This window comes from Vespa velutina, chromosome 24 (genome assembly GCF_912470025.1).
Source record: "Vespa velutina chromosome 24, iVesVel2.1, whole genome shotgun sequence".
In the NCBI taxonomy this organism is placed as follows: Eukaryota; Metazoa; Arthropoda; class Insecta; order Hymenoptera; family Vespidae; genus Vespa; species Vespa velutina.
Window position 1 is genome coordinate 841,072 of NC_062211.1, and position 25,260 is coordinate 866,331.

At 29.1% G+C, this 25,260-nt stretch overlaps 3 protein-coding genes across 7 annotated transcripts in view; 2 read left to right on the top strand and 1 right to left on the bottom strand.

The window, feature by feature from the left end:
* On the top strand, positions 1-20,136 carry LOC124957121 (proline hydroxylase buaE-like). 4 transcript variants are annotated; one of them, XM_047513838.1, is made up of 7 exons: positions 1-139; positions 2,082-2,270; positions 13,660-13,775; positions 15,452-15,567; positions 16,223-16,367; positions 16,786-16,968; positions 17,181-20,136. In XM_047513838.1, exons 2-7 carry the CDS (start codon positions 2,177-2,179, stop codon positions 17,532-17,534), a joined length of 1,008 nt encoding a protein of 335 aa, XP_047369794.1. In that variant the 5' UTR covers positions 1-139; positions 2,082-2,176; the 3' UTR covers positions 17,535-20,136. The 4 variants fall into 4 exon arrangements, with proteins under 4 accessions (XP_047369794.1, XP_047369795.1, XP_047369792.1 ...); XM_047513836.1 differs by lacking the exon at positions 1-139 and adding an exon at positions 1,104-1,752; XM_047513837.1 differs by lacking the exon at positions 1-139 and adding an exon at positions 1,104-1,748.
* On the bottom strand, positions 17,909-21,118 carry LOC124957119 (translation initiation factor IF-2, mitochondrial). Of its 2 annotated transcripts, XM_047513831.1 has the most exons (11): positions 20,844-21,115; positions 20,628-20,763; positions 20,271-20,554; positions 20,042-20,202; positions 19,762-19,988; positions 19,426-19,696; positions 19,095-19,348; positions 18,752-19,007; positions 18,500-18,664; positions 18,271-18,411; positions 17,909-18,186 (listed from the first exon to the last, which is right to left on the bottom strand). In XM_047513831.1, the coding sequence occupies exons 1-11, from the start codon at positions 20,894-20,896 to the stop codon at positions 18,014-18,016; spliced, it is 2,121 nt and encodes a 706-aa protein (XP_047369787.1). In that variant the 5' UTR covers positions 20,897-21,115; the 3' UTR covers positions 17,909-18,013. The 2 variants fall into 2 exon arrangements, 1 of the variants encoding a protein (XP_047369787.1); XR_007103458.1 differs by lacking the exon at positions 17,909-18,186 and having other exon boundaries at positions 18,748-19,007; positions 20,844-21,118.
* The window catches only part of LOC124957140 (beta-mannosidase), an 11,715-nt gene continuing 7,318 nt past the window's right edge, over positions 20,864-25,260 (top strand). The window contains exons 1-6 of the mRNA XM_047513875.1: positions 20,864-21,641; positions 21,790-21,905; positions 21,975-22,529; positions 23,397-24,374; positions 24,466-24,799; positions 24,883-25,022. Coding sequence (XP_047369831.1) covers positions 21,569-21,641; positions 21,790-21,905; positions 21,975-22,529; positions 23,397-24,374; positions 24,466-24,799; positions 24,883-25,022 — 2,196 coding nt within the window. The 5' untranslated portion in view covers positions 20,864-21,568. The remainder of the gene's footprint in view (positions 21,642-21,789; positions 21,906-21,974; positions 22,530-23,396; positions 24,375-24,465; positions 24,800-24,882; positions 25,023-25,260) is intronic.

A 25,260-nucleotide genomic window follows, 5' to 3' on the forward strand; every position in this document is an offset into this window, starting at 1 on the left:
CAAAGCATCGAACGAGGTGGTTTGTCAAAAACCTAAGGAAAAAAAAGGATTATTTCGATAGAAACGAATTCTCATGAACTGTGAAAACGTCATCAGGAACAATTTTCCTTTGACATCGACGATCCTTTTAGGTTATCAGGTACGTGCGTTTCTTTTTTTATTTTTTTATTATTTTTTTTTTTCTTTTCTTCTTCCTCTTCTTCTTCTTCTTCTTCTTCTTTCTCTTTCTTTCTCTCTTTTCTTCTAATTATACTATAACTACTCTTGACAAATTGCGAAATACAACATATGCGTCGGCGTTAACCACCTTGCGCACGTACATCATAATTATTATTTATTTCTTCCTATTATCGAACGTCGAATTTTGATTTTATTTGCATAAGTAGAAAAAGTCCATTAGGGAAACTAGCACGTACATAAATGGGATTTCTACGTCGAGTCGCGACTTTAATAGAACTGTGACGATGCTTGCTCGAACGACTTGCTCTACGTTTTGCATTGCTGAAACTCCCCGTCGCCATAAGACGATGCTCGAAATATCCTATGTTGCTAAATTTAAAAATCGCCATTAAGAACGAGCACAATTCCTTTTGCTATAAGAGTATTAAGTTGCAATCTATATAAAAATGTTCAAATGTAGATAAAGAAAAATGTGATCGTAATAAAAATTTGAAATATCTAATGTCAAATTTTAATCGAACATGTGTTAAATAATGTGTATCTGCACGAAATTTTAAAAATTTCGTTAATATATATACGCGATGATGAACAAAAATTAATTAAATAATTAATAGAATCTATAGAAAGGATCAATATATTCGTAGAATTAGTAAAGACTAATAGAATATTCTTTAAAATCATATCATTATATAGAATGAGAATAAGAAAATATTTCTTTTAATATAAATTTCGAATTACCTGAGGTTATTATAATGACCTGTTCAAATTTGCGCATGCGCAGCGATGAAATAGTGCCTCCGAAGGACAGGTCTCCTCGTTGTACGGATCGTGAACTTCGGCTCGATTCGGCAACGTTCGGCACTCCACAATCGCGCTCGGGTAATTTCGTTGAAAGGATTCAGGCGCGCGTCATCGTTCGTACGAAGTACGACCTCAGTCGGAGAATATCCGCGCGTTAGTCAACTTCGCGTGTTCGCTTTTTCGCGCAACACCGTGTCGCGTATCTTTTTCTCTTCCTCTCTCTCTCTCTCTCTCTCTCTCTCTCTTTTTTATCTTTCCTTCTTACCTTATTTTTTCCTTTCTCGCTATCTGTCCTCTGCCTCTCTCTCTCTCTCTCTTTCTCCCCCTCTCTTTTTCCATATTTTTCTCTCTTATTTTCCACGAGTGCTTGTCTCACACGCCACGCAATACCGTTCACTGGTCGTAGCATGTGCCCACAAGTTCACAGTCTCATACACGTTTATCTACCCCACCATCAGCCCCATAATAAACTTGTCTCTTATGGTTACCGTTAAAGGGCTATTTTTCGCATCCGTTCAGGAAAAGAAAAGAAAACGGAAAATCTACGTTTATTTCCATCGTGTCTTATTCTTCTTCTAGAAGCTCGTTTTAAGCAACAAATTTCATCGTGTTAGTTACCAACGACACAACGCGAAAAAAAAGTAACGGAGTGACACTTATAGCATGATTTCTTGGATATTCCAGTGAAGGAAACGATATCTTACGCTTCGCAGAACGACGACAACTCGTCTGGCCGAGTTCGTGCACGTGGTGGTTGAGAGTGTGAAGTGTGTTAGTTTTATTCTTTTTCTCTCTTTCTCTCTCTCTCTCTCTCTCTCTCTCTCTCACTCTTTCATTCGCTGTGCTTCTCTCACTCTCTTTCTCTGTCTCTATCTGTCTCTATCTATCTATCTATCTTTTACTCGCCATACTTCTATCTCTTTCTATATATCTTTCTCTCTCTCTCTCTCTCTCTCCCTCTCTCTCTCACACACACACACATACGTGCGACGCTATTGGTCGAGGTCGTGGTGTAGAGAGGAAAAGAAAGAAAGAAAGAAATAATAAAAGGCGCGTTTTGCGAGACGATCATAACGAATTTTACTGTCATTCTTGGAAAGTTTCGGAACAAGGTTGAGAGAAGGAAGAAGAGGAAGAGGAGAGTTAAGGAAGAGAAATTCGATTATCTTAGAAGGAGAAATAACTGGCCAGGAAGATGAGTTGCTGTACGAGTGCGCCGATCGTGACCCAAACTTGTGAGACTCTGTTGAGCAAATGCGAAGTGCCGATTATTGACCTCGCTCATATGGGTAAGTCTCTCTTGAATGTATCATAATAATTCTTCTTTTTCTTATTAATAATTTTTACAATTAGATACGCTTAAATCGATTTCGATCGGTATAAAAACATTTCTATGGACGGTGTACGATCAATTCCTCGGTTGAAGTCGGTTAACGTCGTTAGTCGCGACGTCTACGAATGGCGCGAAGTCTATATCAAATTTAAATGTTATACTTTTTAATTTCACATGGCGCTACGTCGTATGATCGCGCGCACGCGCGCGCAAATATATTGCTTTTTTTTCTTTTTTTTTTTTTCTTTTCTTTTTTTTTTTAACGTTTTATCTTTTTTTTCAAAGCAATATATTTTGTTAGATAATTTATCGATACACGTTATTAACGCGTGTCGTCAGAGCATGAATAATATATATCTCTGTTGTCAGTTATATAGATCGATCAGCAAATCTTAAATGTATGTGTGTGTATGTGCATATTTCGCAAAATTGCATTAATTTGAGATTTGAACAATCGTATTAAGACACGTTATCTCGGTTTATTTTTATATATATATATATATATACCCGCATCACATATGAATATATATATGTATATATACCCATACGTATGTATATATATATATATGAATGTATATTATCAAACGAACAGCTATGTACAAATCGTAAGTATAATGAAATCAAAATGAAACATTAGAAAATAATTAAAGCTACGTACATATGTGTATCATTTTCAAAGACGAGTCACGTAGACCGAGTAAACGACTTACATATGTATGTCGGAGCAACTGGTTATATCAACGAACGAAATGTTCTTTTTTCTTTTTCTTCTTTTTTTCTTTCTTTCTTTCCTTCTTTCTTTTTTTTTTTCCCATGTACCCTCTTGTTAAAATTTTTTGTATCATTTGCATACGACCTCTCCTCGTAAAACTACGATGCTGCTACGTGACTTTTTCGATAACATCTACATATCTCTCTCTCTCTCTCTCTCTCTCTCTCTCTCTCTCTCTCTCTTCCCCATCCCTGTCTTCTTTCTGTTGAAAACGTCGATTTATCGAAATGTATCGATAAAAAAAATTTTGAGAATCGATTATTATAAAAGGGACGCACTTCGTTTTATGGTTGCTTGGCAACGAGGTCAGGCAAGCTGCCAAAGAGCGAAGAAAGCGGCGAACGACATGCGGCCGAATAAAACGAAGCCAACACAGCTTGCTTTACTTCTTCGTCCTCTTCGTCTTCTTCGTCTTCGTTTCAAAGCAAGAACCTGAGCGAGCGGGTTGCAGAGAGTATATAGTCGAAGGCGCCTACCTCGAACCCGACGAGCCATCGAGGTCAGAGCCCCTTTCACAAAGAAGGGCGGACCCTCCCTTGGCGCCCTCGAATACACGTTTTATATAGGGTGTCTCATCGCGTGATATATTAACCGTTCCATTACTTTGTACTATTTTTTTTCTTTTTTTTTTTCTTTTTTTTTTTCTTTTTTTTTTCCGATCATCCATTCCATCTCTTTACTTGAATAATACTCATTTCTTCTTTTTTTTCCTCGATAACGTCGTATACTTATATACATATATATATATATTCTTACATATATGTATATGTAAATGTATATATATCTGTATATTGCGTTTTAATTTTATTTCATTTAATCGTCCAAAAATGTATTATTACTTCATATCCGAAATTATTCGCATGTTTCTTAAGTATAAGTTATATTTAATATAGTTTATATAGTATTATATATATATATATATATATATATGATATATATATGATATTTCCATGATGTGATATAACTTTTATATATAATAATGATATTAGATAATAATTACTGTGTGATATTAGGTAATTTTTTACTTTTTATTTATTTTCTTGTTTATTTTCTTATTTATTTATTTACCTTCTCGTTTGTTTTTTAACAGATACGAAGAAAAAATTAGGTTATAGGGTATTAAGTAGAACGGACGAAATCGATCATTTCTATTTATTCATATGATCGCAACGATAATAGAAATAAACTACTTTTATTCTCGATCGTTCGAAACTTTACGTTCGAGGATAATCGCGGCAATTTCATTGTTACGAGTTAAGTGTATAATTGCGGTAAAAGAAAACAATGTCATGGGACTATGAATAATGTTAAGAAAAATAACATTTTAATCTGCGTAGATTCTTTATTGATTCGCTATAAGCAAGTGTTTCTTTTTTTTTTTTTTGTTTTTTTTTTTTGTTTTTTTTTTCCTCTTATTAAAAGTAATGTTTTCATAATTGAAAAACATTCTTTTTTCTTTTTTTATTTATTTTTTTATTCATTTTTCTATTTATTGGTTTTTTCTTTCTTTTTTTTTTTTCTTTTTTTTTTTCTTTTTTTTTTTTCTTTTTTTATAATGGGGGGGAGAATACTTGTAATTATAGACGATATAAAAAATAGCGAAATTTTTATCAAGAATTATTAGACACGAAAAAAAGGTAGTTAATCGTTGAGCACACATTAAGAGAAATAATACGGTACATATAACAGAGAGAGAGTGAGAGAGAGAGAGAGAGAGAGAGAGAGAGAGAGAGAGAGACAAAGAGAGATACATATATATACATATATATACATATACATACATATCCATACATATGTATATATATATATACATATACATACATATGTATAGAAAGAGTATTTAGAATATATATGTAGAAAGAGACATGTGATGTACGTGCGTCACGCATCGTCGACAGTAAGATATCACGTATCATGACTGTTTCCTTTGTGTTGTCGATCCGACCATGGAAAGTTGCGTTACTTTGACTAAAACGAGAGGGATGAAAGGGGGGAGAGATAAGGAGAGAGGGATGGGAGGGAGATTGGTTCATGATACATAAAATCATGTAAATCTCACTTTAATATCGTGATATATGTACTTAACGTGTTAAATAAAACTGTTTAAGGAAAAATCCATGAATTCGTTTCTTTTGTAATCTTTAAAAAAAGAAAAAAAAAAAAAATAAAGAAAAAAAAAGGAAAAAGAAAAAAAAATTGACGTAACCAATCGTTTGAATAATTTAACAACGTTATAAAGAGTATATAAGAAGAAGTTTTCCGTTAGTGAATTCTTTCCTCATTTAATAATGAGACAGAAAGAGAGAGAGAGAGAGAGAGAGAGAGAGAGAACTAACCAACCTCACGAGGATTCTTGAATATGATCGCGTAAATATTCGCGCGGAGTTGACCGAACAACAAGCATGGTCCAAAACTGGTATGGTATAGTTCCAGTCAAACCGGTATATATGTGTATAGTAAGTTTTATATATAGCTAACGTGCAACATATATTTATACTTGTCCTACCGTCTTACAATAAAGAGAAAGAGAGAGAGGGAGAAAAGGTGATAGAGTGAGAGAGGAGGGGGAAAGGAGAAAAGGAGAGATAGAGAGAGAAATATTTCATACCCGTGAACTTGAAAAATTCGACTTTCTGCCGTTCGTATTTTTTTCATGCTTTTTTAAATTATTCCTACGTGTATTTTTACGAACGATGTTCGAGAGAGAGAGAGAGAGAGAGAGAGAACGACTATATAATGGTAACGAAAGATCATTTATATTCAAATACAAGAAACAAGTGTCTTTTAAATGCTACCACTTTAATGTAACACAAATGTGTTCTGTAAATATAAAAATTAATATCTGAATATGCATAGATATGTATTAATTATGCATCGTTCACATAAAAACCCGTAATTAGATGTATATATCTCAACATAGTAGCAACTAAGGAACAGAGACGGCAAAGTGCAGGTCTAACCGTGCATTATCATTTGCAAAGAACGCGCTTTTGCGAAACGGATGTGCAAAACAAAAATAAGGAGAAACAAAAGATGAAGAAAAAGGAATGTTATCGTTCGTATTTATGCGGTTTATATATTAAAACAGACGAAATAAACAATTTCGAAAATAATTATTATCTCTTCGTTAGAACCGGTTTTTTATTTACGAAAAAATATACATATATATATTTATATAAGGATATCCAGAAAATATGGAACCAAACTTATATTACGTATTACTGAGAGATCAAATGGATGAAAAAAGTTTATATAATCTTATGTCCGAAAATTGCTTTATTGAAAAGATATATATGATCTATTTCCATTCGTCGAACCAATCACAGTTGGCCTTCTAGATCACCTGATTTAACGTTTCTGAACTTCTATGTATGGGTAGGAGGGGGGGGGGGGGGAGTCATCACGCAAGAGTTGATTTATAAAAATACGATAGAAATAGAAGATGAACTTTTGAAAATTGTATTACAAAATGCATTTACTATTATTTTCAAATACAGTTGGAATATTTGAATATTTGAGTTCGACGAATAGGAAGGCAAAGTTTTGGCAGGAATGAGAAATTTTCTAATATTTCTTATAAATGTCAGAATATATTATAAATATCTTTTAAAAGTATATATATATATCTTTTCGATAAAACATTTTCGGGATATAAGTTTATTTAAAATTTTTTTCATCCATTTGATCTCAGTAATAATATAAGTTTGATCCTATGCTTTTTGGACACCATATATATATATATATATATATATACACGTCAGTCCAGTAGAGAGAATCCACAAAACGACGTTCGTATATTTTATCCTGTTTGGAATGAGAAGGGGCATCGTAGGTAGACGTTGCAAAATTTTAACTTGCGCAAGCATATGGCACGATGTTGACGTCTTTTGATGGCCAATGACGTGAATAAACTGTCATCGTTTTCTATTATTGCAAAAGTCTCCTTCTCCTTTCCCCCATATCCTTGAATCATTGAAAATTCATTAAAGGGAAGAAGACTCGTCTTTGAAAGTAATCCGAAAGAAAAATAACGACAAGAAAAATGAAGAATATATGGTCTAAAGGTTTTTGTCATTACGAATGATGATGGTTCTTGTACGAATTACAGTTCCTTCTTTTCTTAACACTCTTATTAAATATATTAAATATATGTACATATATATCTTATTATTATTAAATATATATATATATATATATATATATATATATATATATATATATATGTCGTCCAATATGTAACGTAGATAAAAGAAAATTGTAGTAAATAGTGCCAACTGAGTAATATGAATGATTCAGAACGACATACGTCAATGCATTCGGACAAAATTTCCACAAGATTAGTAAGAATGATAAAGATGATAAAGAAAGAATATTGACAAGATCCGAGAGATTGTATCTACATTTATTTTTCTTTCTTTCTTTCTTTCTTTCTTTTTTTTGTTTTTTGTTTTTTTTTTTTTTTTCTTTTTTTTTTTTTCTTTTTTTCTTTTTTTTTTTTTTGATTATTTTACTTTTTTGTTCCTTTTTTTTTCCTCTTTTTAGGAATGTAAAACAACATCATCGGTATTTCTATCGCACTCAGCATATAAATTGTTAATTTGTCCGTAATATAAAAAATTTGTGAGAAGGAATAATACGATCTTTGATATTTTTAACAACAAAAGGGTTATGCGAAATGTCTCGAGAAATGCGAAGGTGTATAAGAGATCGGAGAATTTGCTTGACGTATGTAGTTTCTCCGAAAGAGATAAATCAAAAACAGAGATCGTCGTGCTTTATAGCTACAGAAAAATATATATATATATATATATATATATATATAGAGAGAGAGAGAGATATTTTTGGCAGTTGCATCGAATCGTCTGTTTCATCGTCTATGAATTGTGAATGGACGACTTCTGTCTACCGAGAAAGAATATATATGTGTGTATATATATATATATATGTTTATTAACAATAAAATACAAAACACGCGATGGCGTCGTATACGAGAAAAAAGATACACGTATGTATGTGTCTGTTTGCATCTAATACTATATATTAAATGCAGGAGTATACTATAAATCTATCGCGATGTACCTATGATATTTATATGATTCAAACGAAAATAAAAGTTTTTTTTTTTTTTTTTTTTTTTTTTTTTTTTTTTTTTTTTTTTTTTTTTGGAGAATGCAAATGCAGTAATTATCATCGAAAATAATAGAAATATGTAAGTCGTTGCGTACATTCAAAAGTTCAACGGAAAAATATTATTTCTATCTTTATTTCTTTCTTCTTCATATTATGTCTTCCCTTTTAAATTCGATCGTTTCTCACGACTCGTTCATATCTCGGCCGTGACACCGACCACGAGTAAGGAATTATACGATTGAATTATATGTTCACGCTCCTTCTGGAACATATTTAATAGTGCATAGAGTAGAGTAACACCGTCGCGAGAAATGATTCCGATCGACCTTCGGAATTTAATTGATTTTTTCTTCTTTTTTTTTTTGTTTTGTTTTGTTTTTTTTTCATCTTTCCGTTTTAGAAAATGCAATATAAAAAAAAGAAAAAAAAAGGGAGAAACGTTCACGTGGAAGAGATATTGCTGTTATTACTACTTCTTTTTTTATTTATTTATTTATTTATTTATTATTTTTTTTTTACCTTTTTTTTCTTTCTTTTTTTTTTTCTTTTTTTTTTCTTTTTTTTTTTTCTTTTATTTTCTTTTATTTTCTTTTACAAACGCCCATGACTTACGTAAACTCGTGTAAGTATATACTTCATAAAAATCGTCATGATAATTACGTCGTTTGAAAATCGTATAGTTTCATATATATACATGTATGTAAGTATGTCTCTCTCTCTCTCTCTCTCTCTCTCTCTTCTCTCTCTCTCTCTCTCTCTCTCTCTCTCTCTCTCTCTTATATGAGAGAATATAAATTATTATTTTACTTTCAAATAAAATTTTTATTGGAGATAAAATATTTATATTAATCTTATTTTGTCATTATCGATAATAATATTTTCTCAAGGTACAAGAAGAAAATTGTGCGAAGTTGCGTTGAATACTTACTACTGTTAAAAGAAACCTTGCCGATAAGCGACGTCACATTGGCTCACTTTTTCCAGTAAATATTTATCGCAATTCGCGATCTTGAGCTTATTATCAGCAAAATTGTGTTTTCTTTTTAAGTTAAAGTCCGCTCTTACTTTGATTGATTGAAATCGCGTTAAATAAATAAATGATTAAATTCTATGATCATTCTATTAAAAAAATTGCCTACAAATTTGCCGCCGTATAAATTATTTGGATTTTTTTTTTTTTCTTTTTCTTTCTTTTCTCTCGACTGAATACTTAAAGATGGGAAGAGAGAGAGAGAGAGAGAGAGAGAGAGATCGTTACATCGTTAAAAATGATTCTTTTCAACTCAAATACGAAATATCTTTGATAACGCGACAACAACGTCTTACAATTATCATCGGCGCCATCTTAAAAGCAAACAGGGATTGTCCGTGCACTTGAAAAAAAAAAAAAAAATAAAGAAAAAGAAAAAATAAGAAAGAAAGAAAGAAAAAAGAAGTTTTAAGAATATCGGAATCGTTATCGTTAAATCGATGAAGATAAGTACATCTTTATATCCGCGTTATTTATTTTATCATTGTAATTTAGATTGAAGCCGATTACGATTCTTGTCATTTCCTTCTTTTTTCTTTTTCATTTTCTTTTTCTTATTCGTTTTTTTCCATTTTAAATCCATCCGACTTATTAGCAAGATAAAATCACAATAATTGCATTAAAGTTCCATATATTATTCTTAAGCAATATATCTCAATTGAACATGTTTGTCATGTTCTTTTCTTTTTTGTTTGTTTTTTATATTTTATTTTTTGTTTTTTGTTTTTCGTTTTTCTCTCTCTCTCTCTCTCTCTCTCTCTCTCTCTCTCTCTCTATTATCTTGCACGCTTATCTGTAACTTTGTATACGCATATAGAAAAAAAGAAAAAAGAAAAGGGAAAAAAAATTATTTCCATGAAAAAAAATAATGTATACTTCCCATAGTGATATGTGTGTACATGCATGTATATGAAATTATACGATTTTCAAACGAAGTAATAATCATGACATATTTTCAGTCTTGAACAATATATCTCATTTGTACGTATTTATCGCATTCTTTTCTTTTTTCTTCTCTTTTATTTATTTATTTCTCTTTTTTTTTTTTTTTTTTTTTTTTTTTCGTTTCTCTTTATTAATTTCAACTTGCATACTTATCTGTAATTTTGTATACGCGCATAAAAAATTAAAAAAAAAAAATATATGTATATATATATATATATATATTAATTCTATGGCTTATGGTAAATGAAAACACATAGACTCGAGTGAAAATTTTCGCTGGTTTCTCCTGGTACCGACAGTCGACAGTCCTCTTCTCACCCCCCCCCCCTCTCTGTTCCTCTTTCTCTTTCCCTCTATATATCCCTCTCTCCATACTTTCCCTCGTTACACCTACATATATACAATAACGATCGAACGTATGTACCGTTACCGGATGCTGACTTTAAAAGCACACACAATACGTATACGATTGATATGTATATGTGCGCATATATATATATATATATACATGCATACATACACATATCATACATACATACGTACATACACATACATATATATATATATATATATATAACGTACATATATACGTCATGCATAAAAGAAAGAATGATGATATTGCAATAACCACAATATATATCCATTAAAATATTGTGTATATATGTATATGTGTGTGTGTATATATATGTATATACATAAATATCATTAGATTAATAAATAGTTTGCATCATTGATTTGATTGGTATTTGGATATGCTCTATATAATTTACGATCCGTTACTACAATACACTTCTCTCGATAACAACGATGATTTATCGACATTGAGATATATTTACATATGTATGTATACATGTCTATATGTATATGTGTGTGTATATGTGTGTGTATATTATATATATATATGCATGATAAAAGATTTGTATATATATAATCGATTCATGATTTCATTGAATAACCAGATACTTGCACTCTTCGTGGAAGTATATGATGATATATTGTCGCATATTCATTAAAGTCTTTTGTGGAAAAAGAAAAAAAAAAGAAGAAGAAAAGAAATAATAGTAATTTCATTGAAAGATGATTCATTTAGAACTACTATGTAGTGGTCGAATAAAATCTGAATAAGAAATATATATATATACAAATGCATAAATAATACAATTGGAAAAATAAATTGATTGGAAATTTATTGGAAAAGAGACATTGGAAAATTCCGAAGTATTATTAGTTCGAACGTAATACTTTATCGAATAATAAAAATTAGACAATTCGATGATATCTTTGCAGAATTTTATTCTTCGAATCAATTGATAAATGATTTCTATTGTATTTCTGTAATCTTTTAGATTTTCCAAAGAAAATATTTACGATAAACTCTAGCTTTTCGATTTAATATACTTTTTATTTTTTTCTTTTCCCCTTCCCTTTTCTTATCTTTGGTTACAAGTGTGTTAACGTATAAACTATCGCTAAGGAACGTCGTAATTTCTATTCTAAATGAATCTAACTATAGCACATTATCGAAATACGTGAGAATATGAAGAAAGTAGGTAAAGTCCATTATATATCGATCATTCGCTAAACAATTCGCATGAATACACTTCATCTTTACGTTTTACTAAGTAAACTAATAAGATTGTTTTATCTAATTTGATCCTCTTTCTCTCTCTATCTCTTTTTCTCTTTCTCATTTTGTGTATTTATCGTTTCTTTGTAAATATCATTCAGCACGTGTGATTTAATCATTAGTAGAATTTTTTCATTAGCGATAATTTCATGGAAAAAAAAAAGAGAGAGAGAGAGAGAGAGAGAGAGAGAGAGAGGGAAAAAAACTCGTTTATATCCAGGATGCAGTATTACAAACAATCGTTTATTAAAATTAACTAATTATTTTCAATCGCAAATCGTCAATTACTGTTCGTTCGATCTCTCAAGGAAAAAGAGAAAAACAAAAAAGCAAAAGAAAAAAGAAGTGAAAGGATACGCCAAAAAAGAAAAAAAAAAAAAAAAGAGAGAGACTCTTATATTCGACAGAAAATATTCAATGATACATACACGTCGTTGCAAAATTTTTAAATAATACATACTTCGTTATTTGTATAAATTATTTATTGTTACATATCAGGCTAACATTTTCCCTAGAAGGTGGCGTTGAAAATTTGTCTTTCTGGCGCCTGATACAACAAAATTGGATACGCAATTGCAACGCCCTCTTTAACTAAAAGAAAAAATGCATTTTATCTCGATATGCTTCTATGGTATATACATGCACACACAAATAACACACACACGTTTCACGGATAGTTCGGTATAAATTATCGAATATTTATTTTGCGATAAACAAGATTTTTTATTCGTAAATATATTCGTGTATCTTGTATGTTCTTCATTTTTTTTTTTCTTTTCTTTTTTTTTTTTTTTTTTCTTATTTGAATTTATTATTTTCGTAAACGAATATGATGAGTTATCAAATCAGAGAAAGAGAGAAAAAGAAAGAGAGAGAGAGAGAGAGAGAATTGTTTATTTTATTTTTGATACGAGTAAAAAAAAAAACCACTTCCTAGATTTGACCGTTCGTCTATTTATTCAAAGTCGATTGAGGAAGTAGCTTGCTATCGTCGAAGGATGTGGTGAATCAGTTCTAACATATTAATCTGGAGGCCATTATCTCTTCTAACATCATTGCATACGAACATTTATTAGAGTCGAGGTCAAGGTAAAAGATTATACGGTATCTATAATATATCTACCTAATCTTTCGCGAAAGAGATTATGTAGATATTATTTGATTGATCTTAGTCTTACAATCATGAATAATTACAATGTTAAACGTATAAAATAGAATGCAAAATATATACTCGTAACAAATTTGGCTATTTGATATTGAACGATTAAAAAGTTCTATTTTTTTTTTTTTTTTTTTTTTTTTTTTTTTTTTTTTTTTTTTTTTTTTTTTTTTTTTTTTTTTTTGTAACCTTTTTTTTCTTTTTCTTGTCTGATATAACATTCGAAAGGAATCCAGGAACACGGATCGATGACGAAAAAAAAAAAAAGTAAAAAGAGAAATCGTTCGTAATATCGAAAGTAAGCTAAAAAGAAATAAAGAAATAAAAGTATAAAAAAAAAAAAAAACAAAGAACAGTTGTGAAAGAGAGGTATAACAGAAAGTCCGTCAAGAGAATATCTATGTCACCCACTTGCGATCTTATTTAAAATCTGTTCCGCAAAGGGGATAGTATATAGTGTTGGCGTATCGATTCTTGAATGAACGATCAAAGTTTATGTTCGGTAACATAGCATAGTAAAAGATTAAAAAAAAACTATAATAATAATAATAATAATAATCTCGTTATTCTTTCTCTCGTATGTATGAAAAACTGTTATCATTAGAAACGAATTAACCTTCATATTGTGTTTATATTTCTATCGTATGATCTTTTGTAATTAGAAATTTTTGAATATTTTCAGGGACCGAAAGAAGTCCTCAGAAAGGAGTCGTTAAGCAAGTCGCCACGAAATTAGTAAGAGCTTTATCGGAGAAAGGATTGGCTTTACTCGTCAATCATGGCATTCCAGAATGTAAGGTATTGCTGAATCCATTATTATTAATCAATGAAATTATATCTGTCAAATGCAATAAAATATATCTTAAGTCATTCGTATTTCCTTGTTAATCCTCTATAATTTTTATATTAAGCGTCTACACAAATTTAATATAATTTTTAATGTTATACCTTTACATTAATATTATTATACTATAATAAGTATGACATATTATATACGTGTTATGACTTATTAAAAATTTTGTAATGATATAAGTTATAATATTATGAAGTTATATTATGCAGTTTTTTTTTTCTTTTTTTTTTTTTTTTTTTTTTCTTTAGTGGTTACATTAAAGTAGTTATGATAATATAAAAAAAATAGCTTTTATATATATATATATATATATCATGAAAAATGTTGAATATAAAGAAATAATTAATTGGCTATTAAAATCAAAAAAAAAAACTTATAAAATATAAATATATATTTATATATGTGTACATATAAATATAGAGGATTAACAATTTTAATTTTTTTTTGTTTACATTATTAATATAGAAAATTAATATAGAAAACGTTAATATAGAAAAGATAACAGAGAGCGACTGAAAATTATTATGTAATGCGTATCACAACTATATTTATTTTCATCGTCTCCGCCGATGCCAGTATAACTTAGGAAAGTGTGAAGAACATTTTACTATCATGGCGATGACCATGCAAACGTTGAATCATATTGATAGGAGAGGATAGGATATTAATAAAATGAATATAAACATATACATACATATATGTCGGTGAAGGAGAAACGTATCGAAGTTTTCAAGGGCTCATGATAAAAGTCTCTTTTAGATTGCATGTACAACGACCTCGCCACTTGAACTTGCTATCATCCTGTACAACAGTGATGCAACAGTTCATTATACATATTTTTCTTTTTTTTTTATTTTTTTTTTTTTTTTTTTTTTTTTTTTTTTTTTTTAGTTGTCTTAATTGTGATAAATCGTCGTAACTCTGAAAAGGGTAACGATCTATATGTGCGTTGTCGGTACTCAAAGATGATTATCGATCGATCGATCATTCTCAAGATCCTATCAATTTTCTCGAGATTAAAATCACACGTTATATGAAAATTGATAATTCCATTTCATATATATCCTTTCACGAATTTTCCTCTCTCATTGTTTTATTATTATTATTATTACTATTATTATTATTATTATTATTATTAACATCAATCAATGATAAAAGAAAAAATAATACCGACAAATCGATCAGGTTTCTGAAGAAGAATTTATTTAATATCAAACTGTAATAATCGATATTTGTATGTATTCGAGTCAAAAATAAATGTTTGCTAGAAATAAATAATCATCGAATTAAGCCATAATAATTTATATTGAAGATAAAAAAAAGAAAAAGAAACTTGTTTTACATAGGAGAGAACAATTTGAAAGACTCGTGGTTTTATTTATTTTCCTTTTTTCCTTTTAATGTATAAATTTCATTTTTAAAGTTAAAAAAGAAAAAGATAAAAGAAGAAAAAAGGAAAAAAAATTAATCGCGAATCTTTTTCAAATTGTCATAGTATATATATATATCATATATTATATGATAGTACAATATATATATATATATATATATTACTATCATATAATATATGATCGTCAATCGATTTATATATAATCCTTTCATCGTTTTCACGTGATTGCAGTTGAAGGCCGCGTACAGAGCACTAGATGAGTTTTCCGAATTGTCAGAAGAAACGAAAAACAAGTATGAACGTGATCCTTCGACCAATCACGGATATGTCAAACCTGGAATGGAGAAGTAAGTATCGAGATATAAATGCTTGTACGATGCGTAACGATTTGGTGCGTATGAAACAACAGTGAAAAAGAAAACAAAAATAAAGAACAACGGCAACGTCTCAAACAACAAAAATAAGACCAAGATTCATTGACCGTAAAAGCTAAGAATATACATACATATACATATATATATATATATATACATATACATATATATATATATATATATATATATATACATATATATATATATATATATATATATATATATATATATATATATATATCGTGCAACGTTGTTATTCTTTATTTTTTATCTTGTGTACTACTTCTCTCGTAAATACTACAAGGAGAAAAATATTAATCGTGGGAACTAATCAGACAAATAAAAAATAAAAATAAAAAAAAGAAATAAATAAAGAAATCTAATTTGTTAACTTCGTGGACATAAAATATATATATATATATATATCTTATATTCACGATCATTATATAATGATTGTTTAAAATGATTTTGAAAAAAGTTGGTGATATAAAAAATGTAAGATGCGGGGGATAGAATAGAAATGATGATATTCGTGATTTTCATTTTCTACCCTTCCCACCCTCTCTCCCTCGATCCGATAAATTAGCATAAGATTTAATTTTAACATATTTTTACTTTCGAATAATAGATTCTCGGACGAAGAAGAGATTCGTCACGCTTACAACATCACCGTTTGCAAGGGAGCGTTACCGCAAGATGAAGTACCCGGATTTAAGCCTGCAGTCGAAGAACTAGCACGAGATTTCAAACAACTCTCAGCCATGCTCTTAACTGTAATTATATCTCAGTTTTAAATTAATTAAAAAAGAAATAGAATATATATATATAGAGAGAGAGAATAGAGAGCTTAGAAATAATATTTCGTAACTAATCGTTTAGCTAGACTTCAGTTTTTCCTTTTTTCTTTTTCTATGTGTGTGTGTGTATATATATATATATATTATATATATAGTGTCGATGCAAGTAAGAAACACTTAAAGAATGATTTATTTTTTTTTTTAATGTGACATAACGATGTTTGGTTTTGGCAATGATTAAAGAAACTGTAAGTAACCCTATAAACCAATCAATCAATCGAGGAAAATAAAAAAAAACTGTCTAATACGATTGGTTTCTTCGGTTGCATTACAGCGAAGAGTACAATGAGCTTCTATATAGAAGGACAATGTATATCTGATATGTGCCTTATAGGCTCTGGCCGTGGGCCTAGAGCAATCTCCCGACTTCCTGATCACGAAGCACGCTCACATGCTGGGAACTGGTAACGAAACGACTCTTCGTCTTCTCTACTATCCACCACTTGGTGCACCGGTACCAGGCGTGACGCGTTGCGGAGCTCATTGCGATTACGGCACTTTCACTCTGCTCGCACAGGTATGCGTACAAGCCTCGGTTCTATAAGATAGCAAATTTATTACATAAAGATACTATAAAACGATTCTAGTGATCCTGAACACAATGGTTCTATCTATAAAAATATAACATGTTTATCTTTCTATCTCTATCAGCTTTATTATCTTTTTTTATTCCCTTTAGGAAATAGGGCAAATACTCGAATTTATTTTCTTCTTTTTTTCTTTCTTTAGGACTGCGAAGGTGGCTTAGAAATACAAACACCGCGCGGAGATCAGTGGAGACGGGTCGGTCATCTTCCTGGAGCTATTTTGGTTAACACAGGGACCATATTGGCCAAATGGACCAACGATCAATTTCCAGCTTTGAGACATCGTGTAGTTGTACCAGAACACTGCGGTCGTGGCCGTCATTCGATCGCATTCTTTGTACATCCAAACAACGATATCCCTATCGAACCTTTGGATATTAAAATCGTTAAGGCCAATCAAGAATCGGCACCATGCCGGCTTCAAAAAAAGAAACGTGGTGTATTAACGGCGTATCATCATCTTCAGCGTCGATTTAGAGAGACTTATGCTTCGTAATATCGTGTCTATCGTTCGTTTCATCATTGAAATGTGTTATATTCATTTTTCAGGGTTTATATTTCGTATTGACCATGCGATTTTTTATCCTCACCTTGTTTTAACATTGAAATACAATTCGCAAGTTAAACTCTTTTCGATCGAATACAAATTAGACTCTTTTCTATCTACGATTTTATGATTTAATTGAATACATAAAAGAAAAAAAAAAATAAAAAAAAATTACTTTACATGTTAGACACAGTATAAGTTTTTGTCATACAAGGAAACATCGACGTCTGATCGTATCAATGGCAATAATAAAGAATTCTGTACTTACATTTAAATCAAATTGCTCATTGAATTTTCCTTACGGGATCGAAAAAAACGAGGAATTAGGAATCGTAAGTATATCTCTTTATTATTTAATTTATAATATTTAATAATTATTTATTGTTGCCAATTTTTCAACCTAATTGAACAGTCATATTAGAATATCCTCAGAATCCAGCATTCCATTCGATTAATTGCCTTTCCTTGTACGGTTTAAAACAGATTAATTTATCCCCTGGTTGAAACAATAGTGAATTGTTGTCCAATCTAAGACCACATTCTACACCATTCTTAATCGAGTCTACTTCATTCTTTAAATGTCGTAGCGATAGTAATTTTCCTATTACAAAAAATATATAACCACTGCGATTTATATTTCAATTTTTTTAATAAAAGTCATCATACATACATTTTTCCAACTTACCTGTATAAATAACATTTTCATTTCTTATCAAATGATACATTTCATTCTTTTTCAAAGTACCTGCAACGCATTGACAACCAGCGACACTGACAGATTTCTTCTCTATTGTTACATCAAACTGTTTTAAAACTTTCGCCTCACCTTTAATGTTTATAATATTTCGTAATGTAGTCTATAAAAAAAAAAAAAAAAAAAAAAAAATAAGAAATGATCATTTTAATAATCTTACCAATTATTTCTTCACAATCTTTGAATGGAAGTTTCATATTAATTTCATTCTTGATATCATCTATTAGTTTATATATAACATTACAAGATTTTATGACAATATTCTTTATTTTAGCTATCTTTTCTATTTCTTTTGGTATGTTTACATTGAATTGATAAATAACAGCTGAAAAATAATATCATTTTAATACAATTATGATTCATGACATTTTCCAATGTGATTTGTGATATATATATATATATACATACATACCACCAAAAGTAGTTGCTAATTCAACATCTGACTCTGTAATGGGACCAACACCATAATGTACAATATTCAAACGACATATTTCATCTGCAGTATAGGTACCAATAACATCTAAGATAGCTTCTACAGAACCAGCAACATCTGTTTTTATTATGATATTGAGTGCAGGAGTAAGATCTTGTACACTTTCTTTTTTCTTAGGTTCATGAATACGTCTTATTCCTAGCTTTCTTCTTTTTGCTAATTTTTCTTTATATTCCTATTAATTAATATATGATAATTAAAAAATACAAAACTCATATAAGAAAATATTCTTTCCAATATAATATTATATAAGCAATCTTACAAGTAGATGTTGCTCCAATTTTTTATCTGCAGCATCTTTATGTTCTTTAGCTTTAATACTATTTATCTGTTTCTCTCTATACCTAATAACATTATGAGCTTCTTGTTCGCTGTTTACCTCTAGTATCTCATCGCCTACATTAGGCAATTCTCTCCATCCCATAATTTGTACTGCATCTGATAAACTAGCTTGTATAACAGGCTTTCCTGCATGATCAAACATAGATCTTACCTTTGCCCATGATGTACCACTAACTGAAATGTAAATTTAATATATTGTTCATCTTTTTCCCCTAACAATTATACATACATAATGTGATATATTATCTTACCGAGTATAGCACTCCTTTTCAAGGTTCCACGTTGAATAAGAGCCGTTGACAATATTCCACGAGTTTTATCAGTTTTACATTCAATAACTACACCCTCTATTAATCCTGTGGGATCACCTTTCAATCCTATTATTTCTGCCTGTAGCGTTATTGCTTCTATCAATTCATTCAAATTGGTTCCTTTTAAAGCGGATATATTTACACACTGAACCTCGCCACCAAGTTGTTCAACATCTATACCTTGTTGCTGTAACATCTCTTGTGTCCTTTTCTAGAAGGATTATACTTTATTTAATCATAATTAAATTTTGCTTAATAAGATTATAATTTACTTACAATGTCAGCATTACGTTTGTCAATTTTATTAATAGCTACAATAATCGGTACATTTGCTGATTTTGCCATATTTATACTCTGTATAGTTTGTTCCATTACTCCATCATCGGCTGCTACTACCAATACTACAATATCAGTTATTTGTGCTCCTCTTTCTCTCATAGAAGTAAAAGCAGCATGACCAGGAGTATCCAAAAATGTTATTTTCTCACCAGTACTTAATTCCACTAAAAAATTATTTTAACTTCAGTTCAAGATAAAGGACATTTTTATTACATACCATTAAAAGCACCGATGTGTTGAGTAATTCCACCAAATTCTGTATCTACAACTGACGTGTGCCGTAATGCATCTAATAAAGTTGTTTTTCCATGATCTATATGTCCCATTATAGTTACAACTGGACGTCGTTTTATTAATACAGATTCATCCGGTAGTGGTCTATCAGATATATACAAAATAAATAATATGTATATATGTTTAGATTAATTCTTCTTTTTTTTTTTTACCGTTTAGTTACGTCATGATTTTCCTGGACCTTTTCTACCTTGTTTGGTATTGAGATAATATCATAACGAAATCCTAACTTCTGTACTATATTACATAATATTTTTACATCGTCAAATTTTGTTTTTGCAGAATATGTCTTATTATTATCTACAATGGATGCAGCTGTTAAAACATCATTTATATCTCTTTGTACAATATTTGCCAGTTCATCAACTTGCATATACTTCCACAATTTTATTGTTGGCGATTTCTTTTTAGTTTGTTTTACAATTTTTTCTTCTATCTAAATAAAAATATATTCATAATGCCTTATTATTACTTAACAATGAAAGGAAAAAAAATCAATGAAATTTTACCTTAGATTTCTTTTTGTTTAAATGTATAGAATTTGTATGTAAACAATCATATTGAATATATATGACAGCTAAATTTCTTATATTATATTTTAGAAATTGTTTTTGTCTTACAATATTATTACAAAGTTTCAATCCACTGAAAATGAATATACGATTATAAAAATAATTGAAATAAAGATTTTATCAAAAATTAATTTTTATTAAATAAATAAGCACCTATATTTTGAACACGTTTTAATTAAAGTAGTAAACATTTTTGTGGTGTTCATCTTCGATTAAAACAGTTGCATTTATATACAAACATTATTTGTACTTCATTGAAATGATTTCGTAGTTGAAATTAGAAAAAATAAAAAAGAATGAAAATCATGAAATATTCGTAAAAAAATTAAGTTGCTGATTAATGTTATGAAATTGTAAAAAAAAAATTAATATTAATATAGCAAAAAAAGAATTGATAGAGGTTATATAAAGATTTACTATCAGAAATCACAAATGACATACATTATCGCAATTAGCGACATTTACACAGTGACAGATCTATAATATTGATATATGATTGGTTACATACAAGCCAATAAAAAACGGGCAAGTAGCCAATCAAATAGTTTCATTGTGTACGATATTCACATAAGTACAGTCCTAGATTCTGTTAAACGTATTTGTTAGATTTGTGAAATTGTATGTGTAGCTATATAACAGATTACTTTGTTTTTCACAAATGCACTTTTAAGTTTTCCTGTTTCTTCATAATTTATGTACATTTTTTCCTCTATTCGATTTATTATAATCAAAGTTTTCATTAAATCATTTGATATATTTAAAATATGAAATGAGATTTGCAGTAATTCGGCAATAAAGAAAAAAAGAAAGAAAAAAAAAAAAAAGAACTTTGTTTACGAATGAATGTTTGCTTTAGATACGATAAGTTTTAAAAAAAAATGTCAAGTAATATAGAAAATTTGACTGCGTCGGAGAAAGAAGAAAGTGAAAAGATGAAGAAAGAACTTGAAAGTAATATTTGGCATAACTTTAACAAATTATTATATTTAATGTGACATTTATCAACAATGGAAAATAAACATGCATCCATACATTATTATTTACATATTAATAAGATTTTCATATGTTTTAATATGAGTATTTATTTTTTTTTATCCAGAAATGGGGATAGACAGGCCAAACTATAATTTAAGATACATGAAGCAAATTATCAATGTAATACGTGAATCTAAAGAAATGGCCAACAGACCAGAAAATAATGCAAGAAATCAAAAGGTAAGTTAATAGAAAAATTCAATAATAATCTATTAACTAATGTAATACGATTTATTAATAACTTTTTAGGATTTGCCATATTCTACTAATAATTCTGTACCAGATCTAGCGACTAAAGCAAAGTCAATACTAGAAACAGATAATGACCGACCAAAACCAAGTTGCTCGTACAGCACTTATCATAATAGTAGCTCAGAATCACCTAATGTTCGTGATAAGAAAAACATTATGTCTAGAAGAAAGAGTTCGGATGATGATGTCAGTGATGATGGTTCAGATAAATACCTATCTCATCAAAAATCTAAAAATTCTATGCAGGAATGTTCTAATTCACGTATAGAAAATAAATTAGGTGCTCCATTAGAACATAAAAAAAAATTGATCAGATGGCGGATTAATCCATTAGATTCTCGCTCTGATCAGAACGATGTGCCTTTACAACAGCCAAGGCGACCTCCAGCTCAAGAGCGCATACCTTTCAGATTTTGTAAAGATGCGAATACAACTGAAAAGGGCAATAAAATAATGAATGAATTGAGTATTCATTTGAAAGAAATGGCAGATCTATGGTTCAGTTGCCATGGTTCAACCCAATTGAAGTTTCGATGGGGGACACCCATTCAGGTGTGTACCTCCATGTCTCGTTCATATCGTTGACTCACAGAAGTAATAACAATTTTTTATTGTGAGTCTTTTTTCTATAAAATACAATATAACTCTTGTATAGTTTCACATATCTACTGAGTATTATTACAAAAAAAAATTTATATATTATGTAAATGAAACTGCAACTTTATGATAAAAATATCTTCTGTTTGTTTTTGATATTTTATTTTACAAAAGTAATTTGTTTTGTTAATTTGTTCCTTAAAAAAAAATAAAAATTATTTATTGGGTACTATTATTTAAAAAAACAAAAAAATTATTTTTGTCAAATAACAATAAATAATAAATTTTTATTTAACTGTTTTATTATGATTTGCATTATTAATATATATAGATATACATAAAAGAAAAACAATTCTGATGAAGAAATTCATCTAATGGCTAATCATAACTTACACAATGTTTTTGTGAAAAAAAAAAAAATAATAATAAATAACAAAAAAATATATAAATTTCTTCAATAAATTAAAATATTCATAAAAGTGTGCATTTTTGATAATGTACTAAAAAATATTCAAGTAATGAATATTTGTTTTGATATTAAACTCTTTATATATATATATTGCTTAAATGATTGTGTAAGTAACTACTATAAGTTTTTATAAAAGTAAATTTGAATAATTGATAATATTTCTGCAAATAATTGTTAACCTGTATTACCATAGGATATATGTACCCATAAACATTTACAGGTGACAGTCATTAAAAGTGTAAACTATAATGAAATTTTTCAATAAATTATATTTCTATACAAAAAGAATAGACTCTTCTCTTTTTCACTTTACTTATTTCAGTTCTAATCCTTCTTTTTCAACATTTATATAGGTGGATACTGATAACAACAGTTTGGACAGAAAACCTCTCATGGTTGCTACTAATTTCAATGAATTAGAAAATATAAGCAGTAATTACGACAGAGCTAACAAAAGGAAAGCTGCTTGGTTTATTAATACAGCAGTATCAAGTTCTAGCAGTGATGATAATGATGAAATGAGTCTTAGCCTTCTTAAAAAAACAAAAATTGAAGATACAAATAAAGTACGCAAAATATTATATAACAAGGAACCAATAACTCAAGAAACAGATTGTTTAAAGCAACAATCTGATAAAGAAGATTTATTATCAAATAATAATTTTAATCTTATTAATGACAACGATACTGCTAGAAAAAGTATAAATATAAAATCTTTGCAAGGGCCTAAAGAAAGATCTTCTGAAATGTTATCCAATACAAAAATAGAGACACTTTTAAAGTCAAATGTGTTTGATAAAAATAAGACATTAAGTACTTATTCGTCTTTAAAAAATCATAAAGATACAAATAAAAATGATGTAGAAAGAAGTCCTAATACATCAAATAAAGAAAGTCTAGATTACAAACTGACAACTAAAGAAGCAGTTGTAGAATTGGAAAGAATTATTGACAAAGATAATGAAATGCTATTAAATGAAGACGTTGTTATTAAACCATTATCTTTGAAGAGTTTTTCAGCACGACTAGCAAAACAATGTGTGCATTTAAAACAAGTTGATGCTGAAAGAAAAAGAAAAATACTTTCAGATCAAAAGGAAGCTCAAAGAAAAGAGGATGAAGAAAAAGAGAAAAGAAAGCAAGATTTTATGAAAAGAAGAATGCAGGAGATGGAGGAAACATTTATAAATAAAGAAAAAGCTCAAAGTAAAGATAAGAGAAAGGATAGGCTGGTAGAAGTATTACAATCTAGAAACACAAGTCGAACACAAAAGTGGAAGGATCAAGAAAGAAAACAAATAGAAAAGCAAAATAAAGAAGCTGTACTTCAGGTCAATTGTTGTTGTAATTATATAATAAGTATGTATGTACAGGATATTTATTCATTTCATATTTTAATCTTTCTTATTTTATATTTTATAGGACAATGGCAATGAGGATATAATTAAAGAAATGGCAAAGGATGTTTATTATTTAGAAAAAAAAGTAACTTGTCCTATCTGTAATAAATCTTTCCCAAGCGATAAGATAGAAAATCATGCAGCTACGTGTGATCAATTTGAAGCGGATAATGAACCTGAACAAGACATTACTTATTCTCCTCAAAACAGTAGATATGTAGTCAAAGAAAAAACTAAGAATTCAAAAACGACATTTGAATGTAATATTTGTTCTACATTTAAAACAGAAAATGGCATAGATTATGAAGATCACGTTAATAAATGTTTACAAGATAAACAGAATTCTCCATCTCGAGGTATATTGTTTAGTTTATATATTATTATAGATAATTATTATATAAATTAATATGATGATAATATATTTTATATACATATTTAGGTACTTCTATGATGATCAATGTACCTGATTCTCCTGTACGTTCTTATCAATCCATTAGTGAACAAAGAACTTCTAATATAGATTACAATGGGCAATTAATTTCAGTAAGGAAAGCACAAGTAGGTAGGAAGAGAAAACGTTGATAAAATTTGTCTTATTAAAATTTTATATTTTTTGTTTCATATTCTAATATTAATTAAACAAGTACTTGTTTAATATTTATCGGTATTTTTGGAAATGTTAACATGTATAGTATATTTGTATTTAACTAAAAAAAAAAAAAAAGAAATGATTTATGTTACCTCCTATTTTTATCACAGTTCACTTAACAATATAATGCTAAAGAAGATATTCCTCTTCTGCATTTAATATAAACAT

Coding starts and splice junctions, on each gene's coding strand:
- LOC124957121 (XM_047513838.1), top strand. CDS start 2,177: ATGAGTTGCTGTACGAGTGCGCCGATCGTGACCCAAACTTGTGAGACT. Junction 2,271..13,659: donor TATTGACCTCGCTCATATGG/GTAAGTCTCTCT, acceptor GAATATTTTCAG/GGACCGAAAGAAGTCCTCAG. Junction 16,969..17,180: donor CTTTCACTCTGCTCGCACAG/GTATGCGTACAA, acceptor TTCTTTCTTTAG/GACTGCGAAGGTGGCTTAGA.
- LOC124957119 (XM_047513831.1), bottom strand. CDS start 20,896: ATGAACACCACAAAAATGTTTACTACTTTAATTAAAACGTGTTCAAAA. Junction 19,697..19,761: donor ACAAACGTAATGCTGACATT/GTAAGTAAATTA, acceptor TAATCCTTCTAG/AAAAGGACACAAGAGATGTT. Junction 18,665..18,751: donor ATTAGCAACTACTTTTGGTG/GTATGTATGTAT, acceptor ATTATTTTTCAG/CTGTTATTTATCAATTCAAT.